Below are 26,012 nucleotides of genomic sequence, written 5' to 3' on the forward strand. Positions count from 1 at the left end.
AGCAACACAAAATGGCTTTTATATGAAATCATTAAAGCGAACGAGTCGTTAAATGTGGAGAAATTTTGTTCACTTTATTCTAAACATAAGCATTTTGATAAGCAAACTACATACATACCTTCTTTATATTACAGAAGTCTTCGTATAACAGAAGATACACATATTCTATTGTTTTCACGACTTCTTACGTTGACTGCTTGTAAAAATTTTTGCTCATGTTGACAATAACGTAACTAAGAAAATAATCGAGTGCCGTTGTACTATAAGAGTTTATGAGTAGAAGGTCCTCACTGCTATTATTTGTTTTTGTTACTAATCTGCAATGAATTGAGCTGATTATGAGTTTAACGTCCTTTTCAGCAGCGAGGTTATTTGAGATGGGACCTACTGATTAACGTGGAATCCGAACGACATGAGCTTTCACCGGGAATCGAACCCGAGTCTCCCATGCCAGTTACTAAACTAGAAGTCCTTGGTACAAAGCTATGGAAGGTTTAAGTCAATTTGAATGGGGGATATGTGCTACTTAATTCCCATTGTCGTTTTTTTATTCTCTTTTTCTCTTTTTTCTCTTTTTTTGAGTTCTCCCGTTTTCTCCCATCTTCATCTCACTGTTATTGCACATCTTATCATGACGTCTCCCTCGGCCTCAGTGGATAAACGTAGGATGTTTAACTAAAGAAATGATTTATTTCTCTTGGGTACACATGCGTATATATTAGGCGTATAGAATCGTTCTGGACTCGTGCAAAGCATGCCGATTTTTTATTATTATTACTTTAAGTACTTGATAACAGTAACGACTCCAGTTTAAGTTTCTTGGGATAGAAACGAGGGGCACAGATGTTTTTCGGGGGTAGCTAATTTTTTTTTTTAAACTAACCCTTTATGTCCTATGGAACCCAAAGGTTCAATGTTGTGTTCACAAAAGCTCTCCACTGACTTCTGTCCTTAGCTAACTGCATCCAGTTTTTACTTTCTATTCCAATCTCTGCGAGATCCATCTTAATATTGTCCTCCCATCTGCATCTAGGTCTTCCTAATGGTCGTTTCCCGATTGGTCTTCCAGTTAAGTATTTTATTTTTCGAAAAAGGATAGTTCTATAACTTGGCCTATATTAAAGTAGAACATGTCTGGGACAGATGTAGCCATCGAGAGATGCACATTCCCTTTGCCAGATCCCTCTGGCATCGCCGTTGGTTGGTAATCATACGAAGAAAAGCTGTTGAACTTGATACGGTCCTAGTCTCCATGAATTGTAACTTGTAACAGAAACTCTCAACTTCGCTGTTCTTTGCTGAAGAAGGAAAAGTAAGAATACGCATTGTTGTACATTTGTACATAAAAGTGTTAGTAGACGGCATGGCTTTAATGGTAGTTCCTCTATAATTTTATTGTCTGAATATTTGAAGACGAACCTTCCATTGCCTCTGAATGCGAAACTTGATTGCCCAGAGCTCCCAGGTGGGTTTGTTTTTTGCTGGGTGTAAGCGGCAACAGGTGTGCTTGAAAGGAGAAGGTATGGATGAAGCGGGAGGGAAGAGTTGATAAAGCAGAGAGTAAAAGAAACAGGCCACGACTCCACAAATTGCATTTAATTGCTACACAAATCAAAACGTCTGGCCTTGCTTTCTCCCTCTTCTTCTCTTCGTTTGCTTCAAACAACCTGAAAATCTGCAATTTTCGCATATTTCGAGCAGATTGCGCAATTCCACTGAAGCTTGCTTTACTTTAACCGTCATTAGCTGAGAATTAAATATTCCAAGGCTTTGTTTACCGTTGCTCAAGGGCTTTTCTTACAATAACAAACTTACACTTTTAAAATCAACAGAAATAACTCTCTAACTAAAGTCTAACTAGATTTTTTTCTCATTTTGTAAAGTTGGTTACTCCAGTACTTGGCTACATCTTTAGCGGTTTACTGAAACTATAAATAAGGAAAGATATTTTTTGAGCTATAGCCTAAGTTGACCTCTTATAGAAATTCGACTCGGCGGTGACCAACGTTTATAAAATGTTAATTGCAATGTCGAATCATTAAAAACCATCGACAAATACCGAAAAAATCAAAGTATCGATTGATCGATCAATCTATCGAAATATCGCAGTTTTCACGCAAAACTCATAGAACATGAAACAGAGATCCCTGTCGTCGAAGGTAAGTACTCCAAGAGTTTTCTTTAACTTCAATAATAAACGTTTTCAGTTTTCCGCTTTTACTTTTATTACTTACGCTTCCGAAATTCAATTTACTAGAAACCTTGTAACGATGAGAGCGAATTTGAAGACATTTCAAACTATCCTGTGAAAAATGGGACTTGAATTTTGATACTTTAGCCTGACGATTATGAGCCTGATGTGTCGTTCAAAATCAATTGACTTTAAACAACAAGAATGAGGAAGCTACTGAGGCAATTTATTAAGATACCATTCCATCATTCCATTGGTGAAACTGAAAAAAAAGAACTGGTAAAAATCCAGTCACAATATCGGATAACTCGATTCGAAGCTAGTTCTCCCTGGTTCTGTCCCAGGTGCATATATAATTGTATCATTATTCACTGTAAACCAGGGATGCAAATAACCACTCGCCCAAGGCGAGTGGCTCATAGGTGCGGGCGAGTATCTAATATCATACCGAAGGTAAGTAAATGATTTCTATTGTGGGCTAGTAGCTTTTTTGTTGGACGAGTAAAATGTTGTTGCTTATTTGCATCCCTGCTGTAAACAGTTGGAACAGAAGGCAAAATGGAAGCTGAGAGGCATGTGAGTGGTAAATAGCAGAGGAGCATTTGATTTTCTTATCACTGAAGTGATCCCTATTGCGCACTAAATGCTGCTTTGGTAAAGCACGGAGGAAAGAAAGTGATTGTTTGGAACTGAAATGAGAAAAGAAAGGATCGTGAACGAATGGATTATTTGTCGTGACATTCGTGGCCTGGAAGTTGCTAACATTGTTCAAAATTCCATTTCTCAAAAGTCACGTTGATGGGGTTTGGAAAAGCCTTCCGCTACAGCAGAAACAGAACTCGTCATTTGCTTTCAAATAATTGTCCGACTCCTAATCAAGAACTATTTCCTCCCACAGACAGTTAGGAACTCGTACTTGTAGCTGACACCGTTATGAAGAAAACTTTGAAAGAGTGAGCAAATCAAACTGGAGTTCTGATGCTCGCATAGACAGAGTTACATGCTGCACTCGCATGTTTCTGAGCAGATCTATATTTTTTAAGTAAAACAACTGTGCTGTGATCAATTTGCTTTTCAAAGGCAGTCGACTTGATTTAAAAAGGGAACACAAAAAGTGTTAGTGAGTTTACCGGAGTAGATTAGATGAAGACTCCTACCTCAAAGGCCTGCTTGCTCTTAAGGTTAGTGTAAAGGTACAAGTTTTGCCGATAGATGTCGCTACAGTCTTCGTATCACTCCCATTTATTTTTTACCTTTCAGGAAAGTTTACAATTTCTCTTATAAATTTCAACCTAGAGACTTCAAATTTTTAGAAAAGGAACTTCATAACCTATTAAAGGGAACAATCTGTGCCAAATTTTTATTTAGAATTTTCTTCACTGTTGAAAGAGTTCCATTGTTAAATGTTTGGGTATCCATTTCAACAATCAAGCCATTTCAACAATAAAGAAAATTCTAAATAAAAAATCGGCACGGATTGTTCTCTTTAATAGGTTATGAAGTTCCTTTTCTAAAAATTTGAAGTCTCTAGGTTGAAATTTGTAAGAGAAATTGTAAATTTTAATGAAAGGTAAAAAATACATGGGAGAGATATGAAGACTGTAGTGCCATCTATCGGCAAAACTTGTACCTTTAAACCAACCTTAAAGAAACTTGCACTTGTTACTGAATGTGTTTGATTAAAGCCATCCAAAGAAGAGTGACACTTCACGATGGACAGTGGCCCATCTACCACTTATACCTATTAGTGGAGGGAAGCCCTGTGAGAATAGAAGAAATATTTGCATCTGAACTTTGGTCAAGTTCACCTCCCTTTTGTTATTTCAGAAGGTGTCGTGCCACAATTTCTGCATCCCATGGTTTGGCCAGAAACCAAGAGGTTCCTGAAAGTCAAGGAAGTGGTTCGAGTCCCGGCTCTGCTCACTTCATTTTACTGCAAATGTATCATATACATTACAGGACCCCCTTAGTCCAAAGTTGTTGACCTGATTACAAAATTGAATGTTTGATTGTAACGTTGTTTTTCTCAATTGTTCTCGATTGCCGTCTCCGAAATCGTTTTGACAGATTTAAAGGAACAGAAACTATATTAGAAATTTGCTTCTTGTTTGCAACGGAAGCTTACCAAATGCTTTAACTGGCTTTTAAGAAGGATGCTATGAGCGCACACAAGTTTTCGAGTGGTTTGAAATTTTTGAACATGATGAGATCAATGTTGAAGATCATGCTTGTTCTGGACGCCCTTCATCATCTCAAAACAACGAAAACATTTTAAAAATCCGCCAAAAAATCAAGAAGGATCGTTGTTTCACGATCAATGAAATTTCAGAACAGACAGAAATGCATTGCAGGTCGTGCCAGCGGATATTCAATGAGGATTAGCAAAAGAGACGCGTTGCCGCTAAATTTGCTCCCCGTCTGCTGACACAGGATCTGGATATTTGGGCTCTCAAGAGTATGATATGGTTCCCTACCCTCCATATTTGCCAGGTCTAGCCCCATGGAACTTTCTTTCTATTCCCGAGAATGAAAAATCTAAAAGGGAGGCGTTTTGATGATATGGAGGGTGTAAAAAGAGCTTACCAGAGGATACTGGACGATATCAAAGCTGAAGAGTTCCAGAGAAGCTTCAAACAGTGAGAAAGAAGACTGGAGAACTGCATCGCATCTAATGGAGATTGCTTTCAAGGAGACTAAAAGTGTTTTGTAAAAAACTTAATAAATTATTTTATAGATCAAAAGATCCGTTTTTTTGGATCCTCCCTCGTATTTAAGATTTACCAATAATATATAAACACATCACTTTCATTGTCATTGACCTATATCCTGTTTAAACACATCTACAGAAGTTCATATAAGTCCTTCTGGAGAAGCGAATAACAGATGAAATCTCATATACTTCCATCATTGCATTTACTTCGAGATTCACTTCCATTAACATTTTATTTCAGTTTTAATTTCAGCGTATTCACTAAACAATAACCAACTTTCTCTTTTCAACTCGTGTTATCCAATCCCGCAATGAACAAGCTTGGTCTGGTATAAATCGAAACTTTGATATAAATAAACGCATTTCTTTTTTTTCTTTTAGCAGAGGAAGACGTTTATTAATGATGGAATTTCGTCAGACGACTGAGTTCAGCCATGGCGAACAGCGGCATCTGAACACAGAGAGCGATTGCAAAGGAAAGCAGAGGAAAGGCCATTAAACTTACCAAGAAAACCCACAGATGGGCTATTTTTTGTGCAAAGCTCCTAATTCCCCCCCCCCCCTTCCATAGTTGTCTCAGAATTCGCGGCAATGATTGCAACAACGATAATTGTAAACTCGGAGGAGAACAAATGCTATTTATGAGCGCGAGAGGACCTCCCACGTTGGATCTCGTTTCACGGAAGCTAGCAGTCTACGCGTCTGTCTGTTTATGTGTTTGTGAGAGACCTGTTTGGATAGCAACTGGACAAGGCTTTATGAAGATGTAATGGAAATTGAAGAAACGACAAGTGACCCAGCAGCTATTGTGTTGGCTGCCTCCACCCAAAGACTTCCAGGAAACACCTTGTTAGTGAAGGCATCAAAGGATTTCGAACAGCTTCCAATTCCTCAGAGAACTATCCAGAAACAAATACGGCACTTCTATGAAATTTCGATATCACATATCCGTTGCTGTGCTACTGTAGTATCAAAACTATAGCGCCATTGTCTTTTTTTTTTTTTTTTTTAATTCTATGTTTCTGTACAAAAACTCCATTGACCATTTGTTAAGAAAACAATCTGGTAACACACATAACATAGTGAATATTCTTGTCTATGATATGTCTCAGTGTTACGCCTGAAGATAGGTTCAAGCCTACTTACCCTAAAGTAGCTACTGCGAGGTTAGGGAAAGCTGGCGTCTCTTAGCTAGAAAGAATACATGATGTGTTGGAAGCGCTGTTGCCGAGGTTCTGCAACAGTAAAGACAACAGCGCTGAGGACTAACTTAGAACATTCATCCTGATATCTATAATTAAAATAATATGGTAGAATGATTTTTAACGTATGATTTCTAATAACACAAGTAATAACATAGTACTCGGAATATTTGACCAAAGATTCAACATTCAACAACACAACGTATCAGAATACTCCAGTAACTGGAGAACAACTATCCGCTTTGACTTGTTTATAGCATGTGTAGGTGTCCATCAGATGCCAGTTTTCATTAGCCACTGAACAGGCAGCATCAGTAAACCAATAGTGTAGGGATAGGGTGGACAGTTTCTTTAACTGTGGTCTACTAAAACAGCGTGTGACAACCTTGTGATGAGTGATAGTTTTCAAGTATATTTTGTGCTTGCCATAATTATATTACCAATTGTTTGCTTTTCTGTTTTAAACACGGTGTATTATGTTTTAAACACGATGGTAGACTACAAAAATTGCATAGCCAATACTGGAATAAGTGAGTTTAATAAATGCTTCAAAAGTAACTAAAGTTATTCAATTCGAACTCTGAATCGCGAAATTTTATGTGAAGTAACCACTTTCAGATTGTTCACATTGTTTGATGAGCGATGATGTCACGATCTTAAGAGTATACGTACTTCAGGGGGGCGTCCGGTATTTTCATTTTCTATACGTACACCAGGAGGGTATCTGGTACTTCCATTTTCTATACGTACACCAGGAGGGTATCTGGTACTTCCATTTTCTATACGTACACCAGGAGGGTATCTGGTATTTCCATTTTCTATACATACACCAGGAGGGTATCTGGTATTTCCATTTTCTATATGTACACCAGGAGGGTATCTGGTATTTCCATTTTCTATACGTACACCAGGAGGGTATCTGGTATTTCCAGTTTCTATATGTACACCAGGAGGGTATCTGGTATTTCCAGTTTCTATATGTACACCAGAAGGGTATCTGGTATTTCCAGTTTCTATACGTACACCAGAAGGGTATCTGGTATTTCCAGTTTATATACGTACACCAGGAGGGTATCTGTAATTCCATTTTCTATACGTACACCAGGACGGTATCTGGTATTTCCAGTTTCTATATGTACACCAGGAGGGTATCTGGTATTTCCAGTTTCTATACGTACACCAGGAGGGTATCTGGTATTTCCAGTTTCTATACTTACACCAGAAGGGTATCTGGTATTTCCAGTTTCTATACGTACACCAGGAGGGTATCTGGTATTTCCAGTTTCTATACGTACACCAGAAGGGTATCTGGTATTTCCATTTTCTATATGTACACCAGGAGGGTATCTGGTATTTCCTTTTTCTATACGTACACCAGAAGGGTATCTGGTATTTCCAGTTTCTATATGTACACCAGAAGGGTATCTGGTATTTCCAGTTTCTATATGCACACCAGGAGGGTATCTGGTATTTCCAGTTTCTATACGTACACCAGAAGGGTATCTGGTATTTCCAGTTTCTATACGTACACCAGGAGGGTATCTGTAATTCCATTTTCTATACGTACACCAGGACGGTATCTGGTATTTCCAGTTTCTATATGTACACCAGGAGGGTATCTGGTATTTCCAGTTTCTATACGTACACCAGGAGGGTATCTGGTATTTCCAGTTTCTATACTTACACCAGAAGGGTATCTGGTATTTCCAGTTTCTATACGTACACCAGGCGGGTATCTGGTATTTCCAGTTTCTATACGTACACCAGAAGGGTATCTGGTATTTCCATTTTCTATATGTACACCAGGAGGGTATCTGGTATTTCCTTTTTCTATACGTACACCAGAAGGGTATCTGGTATTTCCAGTTTCTATATGTACACCAGAAGGGTATCTGGTATTTCCAGTTTCTATATGTACACCAGAAGGGTATCTGGTATTTCCAGTTTCTATATGTACACCAGGAGGGTATCTGGTATTTCCAGTTTCTATATGTACACCAGGAGGGTATCTGGTATTTCCAGTTTCTATACGTACACCAGGAGGGTATCTGGTATTTCCAGTTTATATACGTACACCAGGAGGGTATCTGTAATTCCATTTTCTATACGTACACCAGGACGGTATCTGGTATTTCCAGTTTCTATATGTACACCAGGAGGGTATCTGGTATTTCCAGTTTCTATACGTACACCAGGAGGGTATCTGATATTTCCAGTTTCTATACTTACACCAGAAGGGTATCTGGTATTTCCAGTTTCTATACGTACACCAGGAGGGTATCTGGTATTTCCAGTTTCTATACGTACACCAGAAGGGTATCTGGTATTTCCATTTTCTATATGTACACCAGGAGGGTATCTGGTATTTCCTTTTTCTATACGTACACCAGAAGGGTATCTGGTATTTCCAGTTTCTATATGTACACCAGGAGGGTATCTGGTATTTCCAGTTTCTATATGTACACCAGGAGGGTATCTGGTATTTCCAGTTTCTATACGTACACCAGAAGGGTATCTGGTATTTCCAGTTTCTATACGTACACCAGGAGGGTATCTGGTATTTCCATTTTCTATACGTACACCAGGAGGGTATCTGGTATTTCTATTATCTATACGTACACCAGGAGGGTATCTGGTATTTCCATTTTCTATACGTACACCAGGAGGGTATCTGGTATTTCCATTTTCTATACGTACACCTGGAGGGTACCTGGTATTTCCATTTTCTATACGTACACCAGAAGGGTATCTGGTATTTCCATTTTCAAAAGTTGACAACCCTATAAATTACATCAAAGTGCAATAACTGAATTTGCTAAAACAAATTAGATACGAAACTATGGCAGCTAGTGAACGATATGGTAACAATAGGGTGAAGTGATGTTACTCTGCATTCGACAGGAGTTCTTAGTTGTCCTGGTAGAGTACTGAAATACAGTGTTGAGTGTACATCTCTGTTAGTAGCTCACTGAGGGCGATAAAGCTGTTAGAAATGATAAGTTAATGACAGCTAATTATGTTGAGAACTGTTTGACACAAGAACAATGAAGAAACATTCCATTCACATAACATACCGTACGCTGAACCGTATTAAGATTATGATAATTAAATGGTTCATATACCGTTGTGCTTTCTTTGCATACTACGTTTCCCCACACCACACAACGAACATTTACAATTGAAATAATAAGGAGGAACATTGTGTGTCACAGAAGTCAACGATTAATCTTGGAAGAATTATTTAAACGCGACCTTTGAGGAATTTTCAGGAAAAGGAGCACGTCCTTGGGCATCATAATATTGAGAAACATGTGTTTCTGCTGATTTTATAGTGTATCTGTTAGTTGGGCGAAGACGATTCTCTCACGGTATCACTGACCGATTGTTTGTCAAACAACTGAAATTATAAGAGTTGTTCATAACAAAGAAAACAAAAGAACACACCGCAACAGTTAAGAGCAGATGAACACACGAAACATTCACGACAATTATTAAGAAGGAAGAAGTAACTGTTTGAAATAATGAAGTGTTATAATTGTGACGAGGGAATTGTTTGTGAATATGGTTTCCAGGAATAAGCTTTCTTCGTGCAACTTCATATCTTTCACCTTATTTTCCAGTTTGTAGACAGGCCAGTATCCAAGGGGGGCAAGGGGGAGTCGGTCCCTCCTAAACTTTGGCTGGCCCCATAAAATTTCACGGTAGGCTTGCAAATGAACTATAATATGGTGATGAAGTGTAATATGATTGGGTCGGGTCCCAACTAACTTCTACCAGACCCCTCCCCTAAATTTTTGGGCTGGCTACGGGCGTGTTTGTTGATACAGTAAGCAGATTGGATTTTTAAAATCTGGCTGCGTATAAACAAAACAATTTTTCAGATATATACAGTATATATTTTTTCACTAAAAATGAAATGATATATTTATCTCTTCAGAATTGAATACGATAATGCCCCTGCAATAATAGCTGAATACACGATAATTTTAGAACAGACACTTTTTTTTAAGCTTTTGAACGTGCAAATAGTATATTGTAGGTGTACATCAAACAGGGCCGGATTAAGGGGGGCTTAAGGGGACTATAGCCCCAGGCCTCCAGGTGGATAGGACCCTCCACTGTGATGAAAATCTCAACTGGCTATCTAAAAAGAATAATACAAGATACAATCCTGATCATAAAATAAAATATGACCAAAAATATGAAACAAATTCCCTTAACTTTCCTACTGTACTTTTACAGAAATGTACTAAGTGAAGTCAACATGAGCGACATATTTTTTTCTAGCCCGACCTTCAGACGGGTTAATCCCGCCCTGGCATCAAATAATTATAAATCACACACACTGAGGTTTTCAACAGCAATTCCCACTAAAAATAAATGAATAACGATTTGAAAATTGGCAAATAGCAACCCTGCTTTCATTCTTTAAATTCAATGACGCTTATGAGAGAGTGGAAATATTGTTCAGAGTACTGTTCATAAGGATTTCGAAAATTGTAAGGACAATAACAAGGGAGGTTGAAAAGGACACCCTGTGGTTTGATTCCAGGATAACATTAGAACTCACTTAGTCATTGTGGTCCTCGTTGTAAGGATACAGAAAGGATTGTCGTGGAAAAATATCCATTCTTACAGGAAAGCGTTTTGAGTAGAGAGTACTCTCCATTAAGGTAGGTCATTAATTTAATGATAGGCCTACTTTATTATTTTAGACAAGCACGATTCTATTGTTTACTAGAGTGTTACAGTTAGAATCTAAAGTTCACTATTATAATAATACTCTATTTAGAACACCCACCCCCTTTCTTCATTCCACCATTTCATTCATTATTCATCATCACCGTCTCCTTTAATCTAACCGGCATAATCGTGGGACGTAAAACTCAAAGATTTCATTTCATTTTCATTTTGTATTTAGAACACTAAAACTTCTCAGTCTGTGAGTAACACATTCTTAATATGTATCAATCGCCGCTCCGTAACGTTCGTTGCCGGCTCATTTGACACGCTTTATTTGAAATTGGATAGTGAAGAGACGCTGAACATGAACGTGGATTCCTGTTTATTATTAAGAGAAGGGTCATAAATGCAAATAAGGTTGTAATTACTTGCCACAAGTATTTATTCCTTGCACTGATGCCAGCCTAAAATCGTTATAAAATCCCATCTCGAGAGACAGAAATTTCCTTTTTGCTCTCGAATTTCCCACGCTATACTAATAACAAAATGTTCTAAACTTAGAAAATATGAACAGTGAAATTAGTGTAATCAGTCATTTTATTTTAATTGAAAAAGACAATTGAATATACTGATGAAGATAAGCAAGGGCGCCCATCAGGGGGGGCAAGGTGGGGCGTTCGTCCCCCCTAGAGGAAATTGTACTTCAGAATATCGAAAATCTAATAGAATTTTTACACTAGTTACAGCAAAATCTGAAACTATTTTGGAAACGTCGCTTATACTTGTCCCCCCTTGGAAACCACAACATGGGCGCCCTTGAAGATAAGTACATTTTTTTTATGAGGTTGTATTTCTATCACTCTATTTTGCCATGATCTTGCACTGATTGTAATTAAACTAGGTAAACTTGATTCTTCAGTCGTTTCGCATGGAATATTTTAGAAGTTGACGTTTCTCGTTTTACCTTCTTCCGTTAATTTTGTGTTCGTTCTTTCATTTTCCTGTTTTTTAAAAAAAGAAAATATCAGAATACAATTAACGTTTCTTGGAATTTGTTTTTTGAGATTCACAATTCACTGCATAAATCACTCTAACATTAACATGCATTTTATAACAACATTTGACAATTATGGACGACTCCATTTGTCTCCTACTCGTCCATAGATAATTTTGTTGGCGTTAATGGAAAGATATATGCAAAATCCGATAAATTCTGATAGTTTTTACTAAAATTTTCTTTATCCTATTTCGAGAAATCAGTCAAAAAAATTCGACAATATGGGATTTTTCACACAGGGTAGCATCACTGATTCCATGTCAAGCACAATATAATTCAGTACGTAAGCAACATGTAGACCCCCTACACAGTATATAAACGACAGACAGTTGTTGCCGTTTGCCTTTAAGATAGTGCAATTTTTAACAAGCTTTATCGTCAACCCAAATGAAGTATACCAAGAGGACATAACAATATTTAGATTTGAGCATTAATAGGGCCTATTTGTGTAACAACAAGTTGATTGAACATTAAAAAAAGAAAAAGAAGTTACATGTAAACAATTACAAATTTTAGTTAATCTATAGCGTACAGCGAGTCGAACGTTTCGGGGAACAACAACACCAACAAATAATAATAATAATAATAATAATAATAATAATAATAATAATAATAATAATAATAATAATAATAATACCCACTAACATATATGGCGTCCCCCTCACTACAAAAACCTGAAAACCTGATCTTTTGTTCAATGGTGTAATACTCATCTCTGGTACGACGGGTTCTTGGTTCGGTCCCAAACCAAGTAACTGGTGGACGTCATGTTCATGGATATTTTCGGTCTTCTCCCATATTCTTGTTTCGTCCAATATACCATAAACATTCATTAATCATCTGAAATCTAAAACCATGATCGTGGGACGTCAAACTCTTTTATTTTCCGGTTCCTACGTCTAGTCGTCTGCAGAATCAATTATGTAGTTCAAAACGTGTTAGATGGTCAAAACAGGAAGGGATTTTTATCAAAGTATAGCAACCCTGTTAATCATCCATCCAGCATCTGTACTTTGTTGAAATTGTCAAAGGTCGCCTGTTTTTGTCTGTGAATACTTGGAACCAGAGTGCATTTGCTCAAGAGGGCGGAAGAAGGAATCGAATGTTTTTTTTTTTTTTTTTCTGGAAACAACACCTGCCGAAGAGTGTGCTCATTCAACGGCGTCGATGTAACGGGTCACTCGAGCAACCAACGAGAACAATTCGATGCCCCGTTCCGTCACGCGCCTTCCACTGTGAAAACACCACATAATTGCAATTAAACGATGTCTTAGTGTGGCCCACTTTTCTCTGCTTGTTGTTTGTTGTCGCTATTCATCAACCACCACAGCGGAACAACCTCTGGGCTTTTTCTCCCTTCCACACTTCAAGTTCCACCCCATTTACCCTCACCCCACGCATCCAATAACAGAAGAAGAATCACTTACAAAAGTGGATGAATCTATTTCAATACCAATGAAGTTCTATCTCAACATTTAATTCTCACCTTTACCCCGTCTGGGAAGAATTTTTGTCCTTGACACTGTAGGAAGTCATAGATAGTTAGGGGCCGAGGAATATACCTAACCAGGTGTTGCACGTCTTAATAAAATTATCGTTAATTACTAAAATAGAACTACCTTTGGTTTCTCTTCTGAAACTAAGAAAGGCTTGGAAATCTGGAATTCAACATTTCAACCAGAACGTACAATAAATTCCTATCAAAGACCCACTTGTTGCCATATATCAACATTTTTCCTTAATGGAGATCTGTATTGAAACTGGAAACTGCAGTTGATTTCACCCACTTCCGGTTTCAGTAGGGTGGTAATGACGGAAATGGAATGAATTCTTGGAACACTGACTCGGAATAAAAAAATCTTACCTATTACAAGTTTTTGGTTTATGGCGATCAAACATCAAACGATAGATTTCTACCACTTATGGCTGTAATTAAGGGGGTAAGAACACAGTTGAAACCTATTTTGGAGACTAATGTTACTCACAACATAAGAAATAATGTTTTCTTCTCTCGTCTCGTATTTCTTTAGAAGTCTCGTCTCGATTCTCCTAAAGCTTTCCTCATCTCGTCTCGTTTTGTGAATTTATGTTCAAAACTTATCCCATGATTTTTCTCTCAATTTCAGCTATTGTGCTGCCAAAATGTCTTGAGCAGTGGCAAAAATGCGAACTAAAGCTCACACCCTCATACACCCACGCGTTGAGCCAATAAGGGTTGAGCTGTTGCTAAGCGAGAGAAAGCGAGTGGAATTCCTTCAGCCGATAGCAGCGCTTACAATGAAAGACTAGGGATCAAGTCAATGTGGTATATCTTTAGAAGTTATGAGAATCCTTCTCGGTCACATGAGGTCTACGAAGGGTGTGATTAACAATATTAAGGGCGTAAGTCTGATGCAATAAGGGCGTAAGTCTGAAATATGCATTTGGAGAAAAACGATGTTGAAAATGTAAGTAGTGTTTTTTTCTTACATTAAACAATGTAATATGCAGCATTTTATTCCGATATTGAGTTGAAATTTTGAGAGAAGGCTAAACAAGCATGGTAAAAGCCACTTATGTGTTTGATGCAAAAAGGGCGAAACCTCGCTTACGCCTTATTACATCAAACTGCTCATTTGAACCAAATCTGTTATTGGAGTATATTGTGTAATGAGTTGAGTTAGAATTAGTTTATTAATGTATAGTTTTTATACTAAGAATCTTGTAATACTAAAACAGTGCTTCAGATCTAAGATTGGGGTGAACTAGTGTTGCCTACTCTTCTCGACTAGAATTTTAAAATGTATTTCTTTTCTCAAGTCTCGTCTCGTGGGTTCGATTAACTGATTGGACGATGACTTCATTTCAGTCAATCATTTCTCGCTATCTATCACCGCTTTTTCTCTTATACCTATCGCCTGAGGAAATAACCGTTCTATAAAACTCCACATACTTATCCATAGCATAATTTGGAAGTCAAGAATGGAAATTAAATTTCTACTGGGACGTCAGAGGCAACAGTAATGAAATAGAAATACGAACTGTTTTAGCTTGTAAGTTACAAAGCTTCTGCTAATTGTCTATTATATTTTCCTTACAAATGATCGTTCTCATGAGTTAGGTATAAGCAGTGCAAAAAACTGTACTCTGGACAGACAAGACACTTCGGATCACTGAATAAAACGATGTATTTATAGTGACGTCACTTCGAAAATTTATGATGTGTCACATTCTTAGAATCAATCCTAGTCTCATTAAGAAGTCAGGGCAATACCTCAGCTAACTTATCGCTGATTGGTTGTTGATTCACGTAGCGTTTCTCATTCGTTGATAGAGGTTACGTGACATTTTCGCTAGAAATTTTGGTTTTAGGTTATGTTAAATGAAGCGTTGTTTTTAAATATGTGCCCCTGGGCCCTAATCCTACTCGTGGGCAACAATAGTTCCGAGAATAGATTTCATCCGTTGTTACCCCTTTATTGCAACCGAAAGTGATAGATGGTTTGGGTACAAAACCTCGCGGCCAGAACCTCGCGGCGACAACCTCGCGGACCAAAACCTCGCCTGGCCAAAACCTCGCCTCCCAAAACCTCGCGGCCCAAAATCTCGCCAGGCCGAAACCTCGCCTGGCCAAAACCTCGCCGCCCAAAACCTCGCGGGACAAAATCTCGCCGGGCCAAAACCCCGCCTGGCCAAAACCTCGCCGCCCAAAACCTCGCGGGCCAAAATCTCGCGGGGCCAAAACTTCGCCTGGCCAAAACCTCGCCACCCAAAACCTCGCGGGCCAAAATCTCGCCGGGCCAAAACCTCGCGCCCCAAAATATCGCCATACCCAAAATCTCGCCTGACCAAAATGTAAATGTTCCAACAGATGATAAGGATGACGGTATAAAAGACGCTGTTTCAGAAGAAGTATCACGGGTATTTGACCAAGTCCCGCAATACCATATGAAAATTCTATTTCTGTATTAGAGGATTACAATGTGAAGGTAGGGCGACAGGATGTTTTTAAACTGGTTATAGGGAAAGAAAGTCTGCATAAGGAAAGTAATGACAACTAACGAGGTTAGTTTCGTGAACTTTGGAACATCCAAAAACTTAAAATTTTAACAAAAATCTAATAATATTTTTGAAAATATGAAACAATATATGAGTTTTTACGACGTCCCTTGATTATGTCCTATAGGTTAAAGGAGACGTAGATGACAAGGATGAAGGAAATGATCGAATAAAGAAAGTGGGAGGAAACGGGAATAACCCGAGAAAGCCCGATGTTTTGTATATTATTATTATTATTATTATTATTATTATTATTATTATTATTATTATTATTATTATTATTATTATTATTATTATTATTATTATTATTATTTGTAATGTGGAATTGAATATTAGGAAACACATTGGGTTAATTTTAAAGAAAAGTTTCATTCGCGGCGAGGTTTTGGCACGGCGAGGTTTTGGCCCGGCGAGGTTTTGGCCACGCGAGGTTTTGGGCGGCGAGGTTTTGGCCACGCGAGGTTTTGGCCTGGCGAGATTTTGTCCCGCGAGGTTTTGGGCGGCGAGGTTTTGGCCACGCGAGGTTTTGGCCCGGCGAGATTTTGTCCCGCGAGGTTTTGGGCGGCGAGGTTTTGGCCACGCGAGGTTTTGGCCCGGCGAGATTTTGTCCCGCGAGGTTTTGGCCGGCGAGATTCTGGGCGGCGATGTTTCGGCCGCGAGATTTTGTCCGTATACCGTGATAGATATATATCTTTATTACCCTCATCATTATATTATCTATCATTTCCTGGTTTATTATCGATCGCTATATATCAAAAACTGATAATAGGTTGCGAGATTTTTTAATGTCGATTCATAGTTAATAGAATATACATCATTTCTGTCATTTCTACTCTACTCAAACTGGAAGAAGGTAAGTTTTAATCTCAACTGCACTGAGCGAAAACTAATAGATAGCTACGAATTGGGCTTTGGTATGAATTTCATGTTCCAAGGCTAATTATCGGCTCTGTACCTATATTGCAATCGGAAGTGACAGAAATCTGCTACTTTCGGTTTCAGGATTGATTGCAAAACCGGGACGGGAATGGTGGATCGGGCCCCGTCTGATTTCCATCTATTCCCTACTATGAAAGAATATATGCGTGGCAAACGATGCCCATTACATGAGGCCTTGAAGCATGCATTCTAAATATGGTCAGTTTCCATCTTCTATCGCCAGGGTTTCGACAAAAGGATTTTCCGCCTAGACAATTGTTTTAACAGAGAAGATAACTATTTCGAAAAGTAGTGGAAAGATGTCTTACATGTAAGTATTTCTCTTTATATCTAGCATCAACAATATATTTCCCCTCGTATCACATACGTTGGTTAAAATATCATTAGGACGTTAAATGTTCATTAGGTGATTTATGGCTATCACATTTCATTAACGGACGATTTTCTTCATTTTAGATATGATTTTATAAGATATATTCTACATAACTTTCGCCATTATGTATGAGAGCAATTATACACGTAGCGCCTAAAAATAAGTGTAATGCATCGGCAACTTTCCCTTAAATACACATGACGCAGAATATGAGCTTTACCAAATGAAGAAAAAGAAAACAAACTTTGTTGCACGTCAAACGGATGTATCACGTGCATCAAAGTTTGACACAATTGGCGATATTTGTAAACATATATAACTTGAATTGCATCATCTGAAATTTTTACAATATATCTTTTGTTTAGGTGGGAGTCTCTAAGAAGACACAGTGAAGAATACGGGGAATAAGTTTTTTCTTCTTCTTCAGATTAGTTATAAACTTGAAAGCTGATTTATTTATTGGCTGTGCCTTTGTCACAAGCGAACGCTTCGTTGGACAACCCATGCACATGTAGGTCTCATGCGCTTGAATATGTGGAACCGATTTTACGTTAAATGGCATTTATGTCTGCTTCAAGAAATAATTGCTTTGGTTGTCGTGATCTAATTCACAGCTTTTAATTCTTGGTTGACGTCAACGAAAATGAAATCATAATGGAGATCCATAAATACATATGCATTCAAACATACACATCATTAAAGTACGCACTTGATTTTGGCTCTTTTAACCACACAGTAAAAAAGATAGCTCGATGACAAAAGTGTGCTCCTTCAGGTGATCCCGGGTTTGATTTCAGGTAGAAGTGCTTGTCTCTGACACAAACATAATATTAGCTTGTTTTCTGTTTTAATCAACAGTCCCGTCTCATATAGTCTCATTGCTGAAAAGGGGCGTTAAGTTTTGGCCAATCAACGGATACAAAATTAATAAAGTAATAGAAAACAAACCAAATCTAGCAAAATAAAAATATAAGTAGAAACTTTATGGCTTATGGAACTCGAAGGTTCAATGCCGCGTTCACAAAAGCTCTCCATTGACTTCTGTCCTTAGCCAACTGGATCCAGTTTCTAGTTTGTATTCCTATTGTATTTGATGGTAAAGCGAGATTCATCTTAATATTGTCCTCCCATCTGCGCCTAGGTTTTCGTAATCGTCTTTTTCTGATTGCGTTTCCAGTTAAAATTTTGAAAACGTTACTACTTCTCCTATTCTGGCTACATGATCTGCCCACCTGAGCCTCCTAGATTTGTTGACCCTAACAATGTTTTGTAAACCGTATAAATTATGTAGTTCCTCGTTATGAAGTTTCCGCCATTCCCCATTCCCGTTCCTCTTGGGTCCGAATATTCGTTTCGGGATCTTGTTCTCAAATACTTTCAATCTACGTTCTTCCCTCAGAGTAAGCGACCATATTTCGCAACCATACAGCACGACAGCCGTAATTATCGTTTTATATATTTTAAGCTTCGAATACCTCGACAGAATTCGCGACAAGAGATTTTGAATCGAATAATAACACGAATTCTCTGCTTTCAGTTGACATTTAATTTCTTCGTGAATATGGTTTTCGTCTGTTAATGTTGTTGTATTCACTTTATTGAAAATATTATTTGATATTTTAACGTATCTATTTGCAGTATTACGGTCACGGCGAACTTCTATGTATTTAGTTGTCTCTGCATTTACTTCTAAACCCATGTCTCTACAGGTGTTTAATGGAACCTCTGCATTTCTTCCTATTGTCCTTATATCATCTATAATAATTATCAGATTTACATAATTACTCAGAGTAAGCCATAACCTGGTGACTACCATTCAGCTCTACGCCCTTGCTGTTTACTTTAATTTTCATATGTTAATAGCATACTTTAGAACAAAATTGAAGAATAATGGAGACAATACATCCCCTTGTTTCAGGCCATTGTTCACGTGAAACACCGTGACAAGTATTTTACTATTCGGACTTTACTTCGGGATTCATTTAAACATCTTTATTAATTTAACTAGGTTTTCCGGTATTCCATTTCGTTAAAGAATGTTTGTCTCCTAACAGAGTTGTAGTTCTTTCTGAAATAACAGATGTACCAAAGTATTGTATTCCCATGTCTTTTCGAGTATTTGGCGAGTGGTAAATATTTGGTCGATAGTTGATAAAATTCGTCTAAATTCGCACTGATGATCTCCAATAATTTCATCTGTGTATGGGATCAATCTTGCTTATAGAATATTTGAGATGATTTTATAGGTTGTTGATAGAAGATAAATGTCTCGATAGTTTTTACAATCAGTTTTGTCACTTTTCTTGTGAATTGGAGCAAAAATTGATTCTTTACACTCTTGTGGTAATTCCTCCTTGTTCTAGATTAGGAGAATGAGTTTGTGTTTGAACTGCTACTAGGACCATTCTATATTTCTCTTGGTCCATCGTATATATCTCTAGGTCTTTCCTATATTTGTCTAACTCTCTTGTTACAGATTTTAACAAGTGAGTATCAGAAATATAGGCTGCTCTATAAAAAATTCTTATAATCTATGTTCAAAATATTATGTCCATTTTAGTTTTCTGAGGTTAAGTTAACAGCCCTCATTCGAGGTTTCTGTGAACGTTTCTGAACAACTAGTTTTTTTCTTGTTTTGTTTTACAGGATGATGTTTTTAGCCTCACACCAAATCTCTAAGCTGGAGAACCACACCTTGCATTTGTCTACAATTTGTTACTCAACATTAACACAGTTAACCTCTATATCTAGAGGCCTCTCCTCGATCCGCAATCTGAGGACTCGCCATGCCGGGGTGACTGGAACTCATGCTACTGGGCACTTTCTTAGATTACACAGATAAATATGGCACTGAAACCTGGAGTTAATATGCGTTATCATAGAAGTGAATGGAATAATTTTCCTTAGGAATCAAAAGTGCTCATGGAATTATCTTACTGTTTATTAGAATAACCCTAAAGAATTCATTTCTCGCATTTCTAACCACACAATTTTATAGATACAAAGTATCTTCACCTTCGTAAAAGATTAAAGAACAACATAGAAGTCTCTTTGGTATTTAATGCAGAATAATTCGTGTATGATTGTAAACATTTATTATCACTGGGTTGTGCATGTTACGTTAAAAAGCTGCTTAATTCGTGAAACTGGCTTACATTAATATATAAGATTCTTTAACTTATAACCATCAACGTATATGAAATCTCCTTTGTAAAGGAATTCATAAGCAGCTTTCTTAATCGCAAAAGCTCCTTTAAAGAAGTAAATATACGAGCAAATAATATTTAATATTCGTCCATAATAATAACAGAATAATGTGTTATGGAAGCTTTTTGTATGCGTAGACTACTGTAAGTTGTAAAGACACTGAAGCCCTGGAGCTATCCACGAGAGAAAATCCAGTTGAACGCATAACTCTTTGAACACCTTGCAGCCAGTGTTCCATAATTATTTAGAAGGACTACAACTTCCCTGACAACTGATTAGACCACGTTTCACTTCTTACAACATCATTACCATTCGGCATTAGTCTTTCCTTAACTCGTCCTTTATATAGCTAATGCAACCATGCAGTTACAATTCTGGACAAAATTCTTGTGTTCACTTGTTTCGCAAAGCGTATTAACCTAAGCATATTTTTAGTATAATGTTGGTCTATGTACTTTAAGAAAATGCAATCAAAATGCGTCAGGTGAATGAATGATAAAGCCTTTCATGAATTTCTTACGTAGGTACATTGCGGATGGTAAACATAGTTTAACACAACTAAACGATACTTTCATGCGATGCACGCAAATCTTGTTGGACATGCGTTGTTTCCTGAGGCGTGAGCCACGAACAGAGAAGTGAATTTAGAGAGACTGAATCATGTACTTTTGAGAAATAGAAGGAATTTAGACTTACAAGCCTCTATGAGGGATTGAAGTAAATGATGAAAATAACATAATTGAATTCTATTGTTCATTCCACACTTCTAAACACATGGTTTACCAGTTACGGATCTTCTGACAGGTTTCATCACAATATTAATAAAGAAAATGAAAGTCAGAAAAGTTAGTTATTGTGTTATTGTTTTACCACCATTAGATGTTTGTATATGGATCAGCCATTGTTAGAATAAGATATGTTTCATTATGTTTAAATTGTACTCTTTTAAGAACAACTCATTCACATATGGCGCTTTCAGTGCACAACGGAATCAAGTCAACTTTGCCCATTTTGGCCATATTTTATCTTTAAGATATCTATGTGAAGCTCCTCTTAGAGCTTAAAACATTCATGTCCAGATACTGTAAATAACTTATATGTAAAAAAAAAAAAAAAAAAAAAAAAAAAAACAACGTTGGCTTTTTATGTACTTTAACATATTGTACACAGTTCATGACATATTGTACACAGTTCATGTTTCTTTTTATCACAACTTTCGTAATTGCACTTGATTCCCTTGTGCTCAGAACTCCCCATATGGAACATTCATTCATCCTGTTTCCATATTCTGTACAGTGATATCTCAAACTACAAGTGTCCTTCCTATGGGTAATTTAAATTAGGAAATCACATTATTCTTTATCATATTCGAGAAAATTATATTGGACTAAGAGCACGAAACGTATAAAAAAAAAAACTTCTAATAACCTCACTCACCATACGGACGTCCCAATGGAGTAAAATGTCCCAACAGAAACCACCCTTTAGAGTCCTCATGAAGTAACAATCTTCTAAAGAGAAGCGCTCTCGTTTTCTCCACCTCTCAATTGTTACTCTCAAAGGAGACGCCATTCTTTAGACAAGTAAAGCCCAATTTAATTAATTTTTCTACTTACGAGTACAGTACAGAGGTTGATTTATTATTATTTATGCCATGTACTGTATTTATAATCACCTTTTCTCATGAGAACTACCTTCCTTCTACCTACTACCTAAAACATCATGTTAATCGTTATCTTTTTACATTTTTATGTATGCAATGAATTAATGGGATCTACATTATTTTATGCAGATTCAGGATATAAGCTACTTTTATAATATCACTAACTTTCTTGAGTGTATTAGTCGCGTGGGTTAAGTTACAAAGGTACCTGGAATTCCATTTGGCTTCAATACAAAATACACTGAGGTACACTCTGTAACAGGAAACATAAACAAATTAGGAGAAACCGCCGTATTCGACCTCAGGGTGTTAGTTATTCATATCCTCGCTGAAGTAAGATTTTGGATTTTGGAATGTAAGAGTTGTTAGTAAATTTAAGGAGACTGTGTTTTATATTACTTGTATCTGAATATTGAATATAAAATCTAAACTATAATCTATTGTTTTAAATCATCATAAAAACAATACCATTAAAAATTCACAGATATCACAAAGTTTTGTTAGTAAACACGTGCTTTGCTGAGGTCTGGAACATTGTTTATCTGCAAACAAAGTGTTAGAACTTTCAACTAAGCATTCAGACCATTTTGTGTGACCATCGGTCCCTTCACCGTGTAAATCAAATCAAAAAGTTGTCTTACCTTCCCTGGTGGTGGCGACGGTCTCTGGATCGACCTGTGAACAGGATAAAGAAGAAACTGTAGTGGCGGCTTCCTCTGAATCGGAGGGGGAAACAATTAGGATGACAACCATCCACACGCACCTCGTGACACAATCATTAACACTTTGCACCACTCAAAGAACAACACCCGCTCTCTATCTCACCCTTTGAACGCTTCGCTCCTGAAGAGTGTTACACGGAAAACAAAAAACAGTTTCACATGGTTTTCACTCTCGACACAAGAAACCAAGAGCGCATCTCTTTGATCCACAGCGAGTGATGTAACGGCCAGAAATACTCGTCTGAGGAGAGTGAACGCTTGGCTTCCTTAAAGTCGCGACTCTACTCCAGCAACTCAGCAAAGAAACTGCTGAGGCTTCAAGGGAGGATAGCTTCTCGCTTGGGGTGCCCTCAAACGCAGTGTTGCCTACTCGCAACTGTTACGCTAAACCAATTGTGCAACCAAGGAAGACTGCTTCAACAATACCATAAAATAATATTATTATTTGCGTTAAAAGGTCATAGAAGTAGAGAGAACATGGGGAAAAAGAAACTTTTGGTCTTAGATATTGGAACACTGAAATATAAACACTATTATAACGTGCTTACAATGTGTTAATATTAATTACAATAAAATAATAATATCTATCTCCGACATCCACATAAATCTATTTTCCTATTTCCCAACATGTTATATACCTTGAACACCTAAATTTATAATAATATTTATGCCAACAAACTTTCATATTTATAATAAATTAAGCTCTAAATTTTCCTCGTAGAAAATATACAAAGTTAAACATTAAAGATCTGATCGTGAAACTGATATATGAGCTTTGCAAATACATATTGAAGTCAGTAAATAATTATAAGTTCACTAGCCTGTATCTCGTTTTTCTAGTACACGGTCTCGTTCAACAAATTTTAGCAATCTACCTTGCTTTTATAAGCTATATTCTGACATTGGCACATAGGAAATTCTAATACTTTGGCTCTAAATAGAGATCTTGATCGACCAAAGTAAATTAACGTTTTTATTATTATTATTTAGTTCGAACTGTGGGTTACAGTACAGTTTTCAAAGAAAGATGAGTGGACAGTTTTTTTTTTTTTTTTTTTTTTTAAGAAACAAGATTGTATATAATATTAATGCCTACACAGTGCAAAACATTGAAGTTTTTTTTTTTTTTTAAGTTTTGTGTGTATGTTTGAGAGAGAGGAGGAAAAATCCACCATCTTATCATTGGCTGAGATTATTAAAATCTGTAAGACTCAAAGAAAATACACGCCATACTCTATGCAAATAAGGAAAATTTTATGAAACACATCATGGAACTCATATACGTTATTGTTGGTTAAATTTTAGCGTCCCTTTTCAGCAACGAGGTTACATGGTACGTAGACCTACAGTTTAAGGAAGAATCCAAACCACTGTAATCATTTCAAATTTATATCCTCTTTCACCGGGATCAAAGCTCGGAACCTTTGCACTAAAAGTGCGACCAGCAGGGAGGCTGGAATGTCAATTCTTTTGCATTAGCAGGAAGAAGACTTCGTCTAATTTCATCTGCATTGACTAATTTCTTAGATAATATAGTAACCACACGGCATGTTTAACAAAAGATTTTATAACAATGATCGTGGTAGGGTTGTTACGAGGAAAGAAAAGAGGTTGTCTCGTCTAATAAAAATGCTGAGAAAGTGGTGTCTCATCACAAAAATTCTGACTCGTCTCTTTTCATGGGAAATTCTGGATCGTAGAATAAACAGGCAGATAGAAACAAGCTCTGTAATTTGCTCCTAAATGCCACTTTCTGTGTAATATCTGCCTAGTTGGCATTATAAAAGGTCACAATGTCTTATAAAGGAGGAATTTTAATTGAAAAGTGAAACTTAGTATCTGTGTAATATGTGTAGCCATAACCACTAAGTTCTTATGTGTGTGTTCTCCAATCTTGTTTTTCAATCTTCCCATCAACTCCATTTCCTTAATGTTCAGTTTTCTATAGATGTTTGTGAACTACAGGTCGAAAAATTGCAACTATACATATTCTTTCCTGGTTTAGTGTACCCAGATAGTTATGGTTAGTGGGCTAGAATCTCTTCTCGGCAGATCAATTGGTCAATATACCTCTACATAAATGGTGCATAAAGCTCTTTTCAACAGTATATTTTAGATTTTGTTAAAGATACAATTTTTGTTGTAACGATACACGGATTACACTGTCAGATCTCTACCGGTTATTCCTTTCACATTAAAATCTATCTTAATGTTGTTCATTCTCAAGTAGCAATTCATCGAACTGACTTCTAATCCTCTTCATGTACAGAAACGTTCATCATTTCTGCGTAGACAAATTTCCAGAAAATATGCTACTGTTCCATACAGTTATCGAACTTCCTGTGGTTGCTACCTTTCAATGCTAGCATTGAAGTCTCCTTCTACATTATGTTGTGTGCGGTGGTATTATTATTCAAGAAAGGATATTTCATCAATTGGTTCTAACAAAACTCCTGGAAGCACGTTTCAACATAATTTCTGAACTTGAAACTGTTGGAATATCAAATTTTATATAAACAAAAATAACAAATCCATTTGTTTTAAAATTAGTTTGGGTTTCTGAAGTTTCCATTTGAATAACTTTAATATTTATGACTGAGACTAGGCTTCTGAAACTGAGTGGCACAGCGTCCTAATACCCATTGGCTGACTTACAAACAGCGATGATTTCAGGGGTCGCCTGGAGGAAAATTCCCTCCTGGCGCTAAGAATTCTCCCCGTGCGAGTATTTCCGATAGTGCTCATTGCTTTCAGCACTCCCGATATATTGAAAATTACCTGGGATAAATTTTCTGAAATCATTTCTGTTCACAAGTCATCTCAAAATATTGGAAAGTTTTGCTGAAATGACAGTCTTCGAAATGTCGAAAGTAAGATTTGGATTTTGGTTTTAGATCAACAGTTGTCAAAGAGTTGACAGAAAGAACCGTTCCTAAATTTAAACTGTAGGTTACATTTCCGTCCTTCGTTTGGTTTTACCCTGAAAAATCTTGGACACGAGTTCATACGAAACGGAATCAAACTTGGCATAGTGACAGAACTTGATCTCCCACATAAGGGAGTGAGATATTATGTTATCTAAGCTTTCGGGATGTGAAACTTTGGGTTATATTTTCGAAAATAAAAACCCATACATGGAACTCATCCTATCGGGATTCAGCTTGAAATAATATGGTAGGTATATATAAGCGTGTTAAATGCTGTGGTGTGGAAGCTTCTGGATCCTA

General features: G+C 37.1%; 1 protein-coding gene across 1 annotated transcript in view; it reads right to left on the bottom strand.

Annotated features, from left to right (window-relative positions):
• Window positions 1-26,012, bottom strand: part of chas (chascon) — a 254,883-nt gene that overhangs the window by 112,097 nt on the left and 116,774 nt on the right. The window contains exon 3 of the mRNA XM_081770433.1: window positions 22,705-22,738. Coding sequence (XP_081626559.1) covers window positions 22,705-22,738 — 34 coding nt within the window. The remainder of the gene's footprint in view (window positions 1-22,704; window positions 22,739-26,012) is intronic.

The sequence above is a fragment of the Thermobia domestica genome, chromosome 9 (assembly GCF_964235325.1).
Source record: "Thermobia domestica chromosome 9, izTheDome1.hap1.1, whole genome shotgun sequence".
Lineage (NCBI taxonomy): Eukaryota > Metazoa > Arthropoda > Insecta > Zygentoma > Lepismatidae > Thermobia > Thermobia domestica.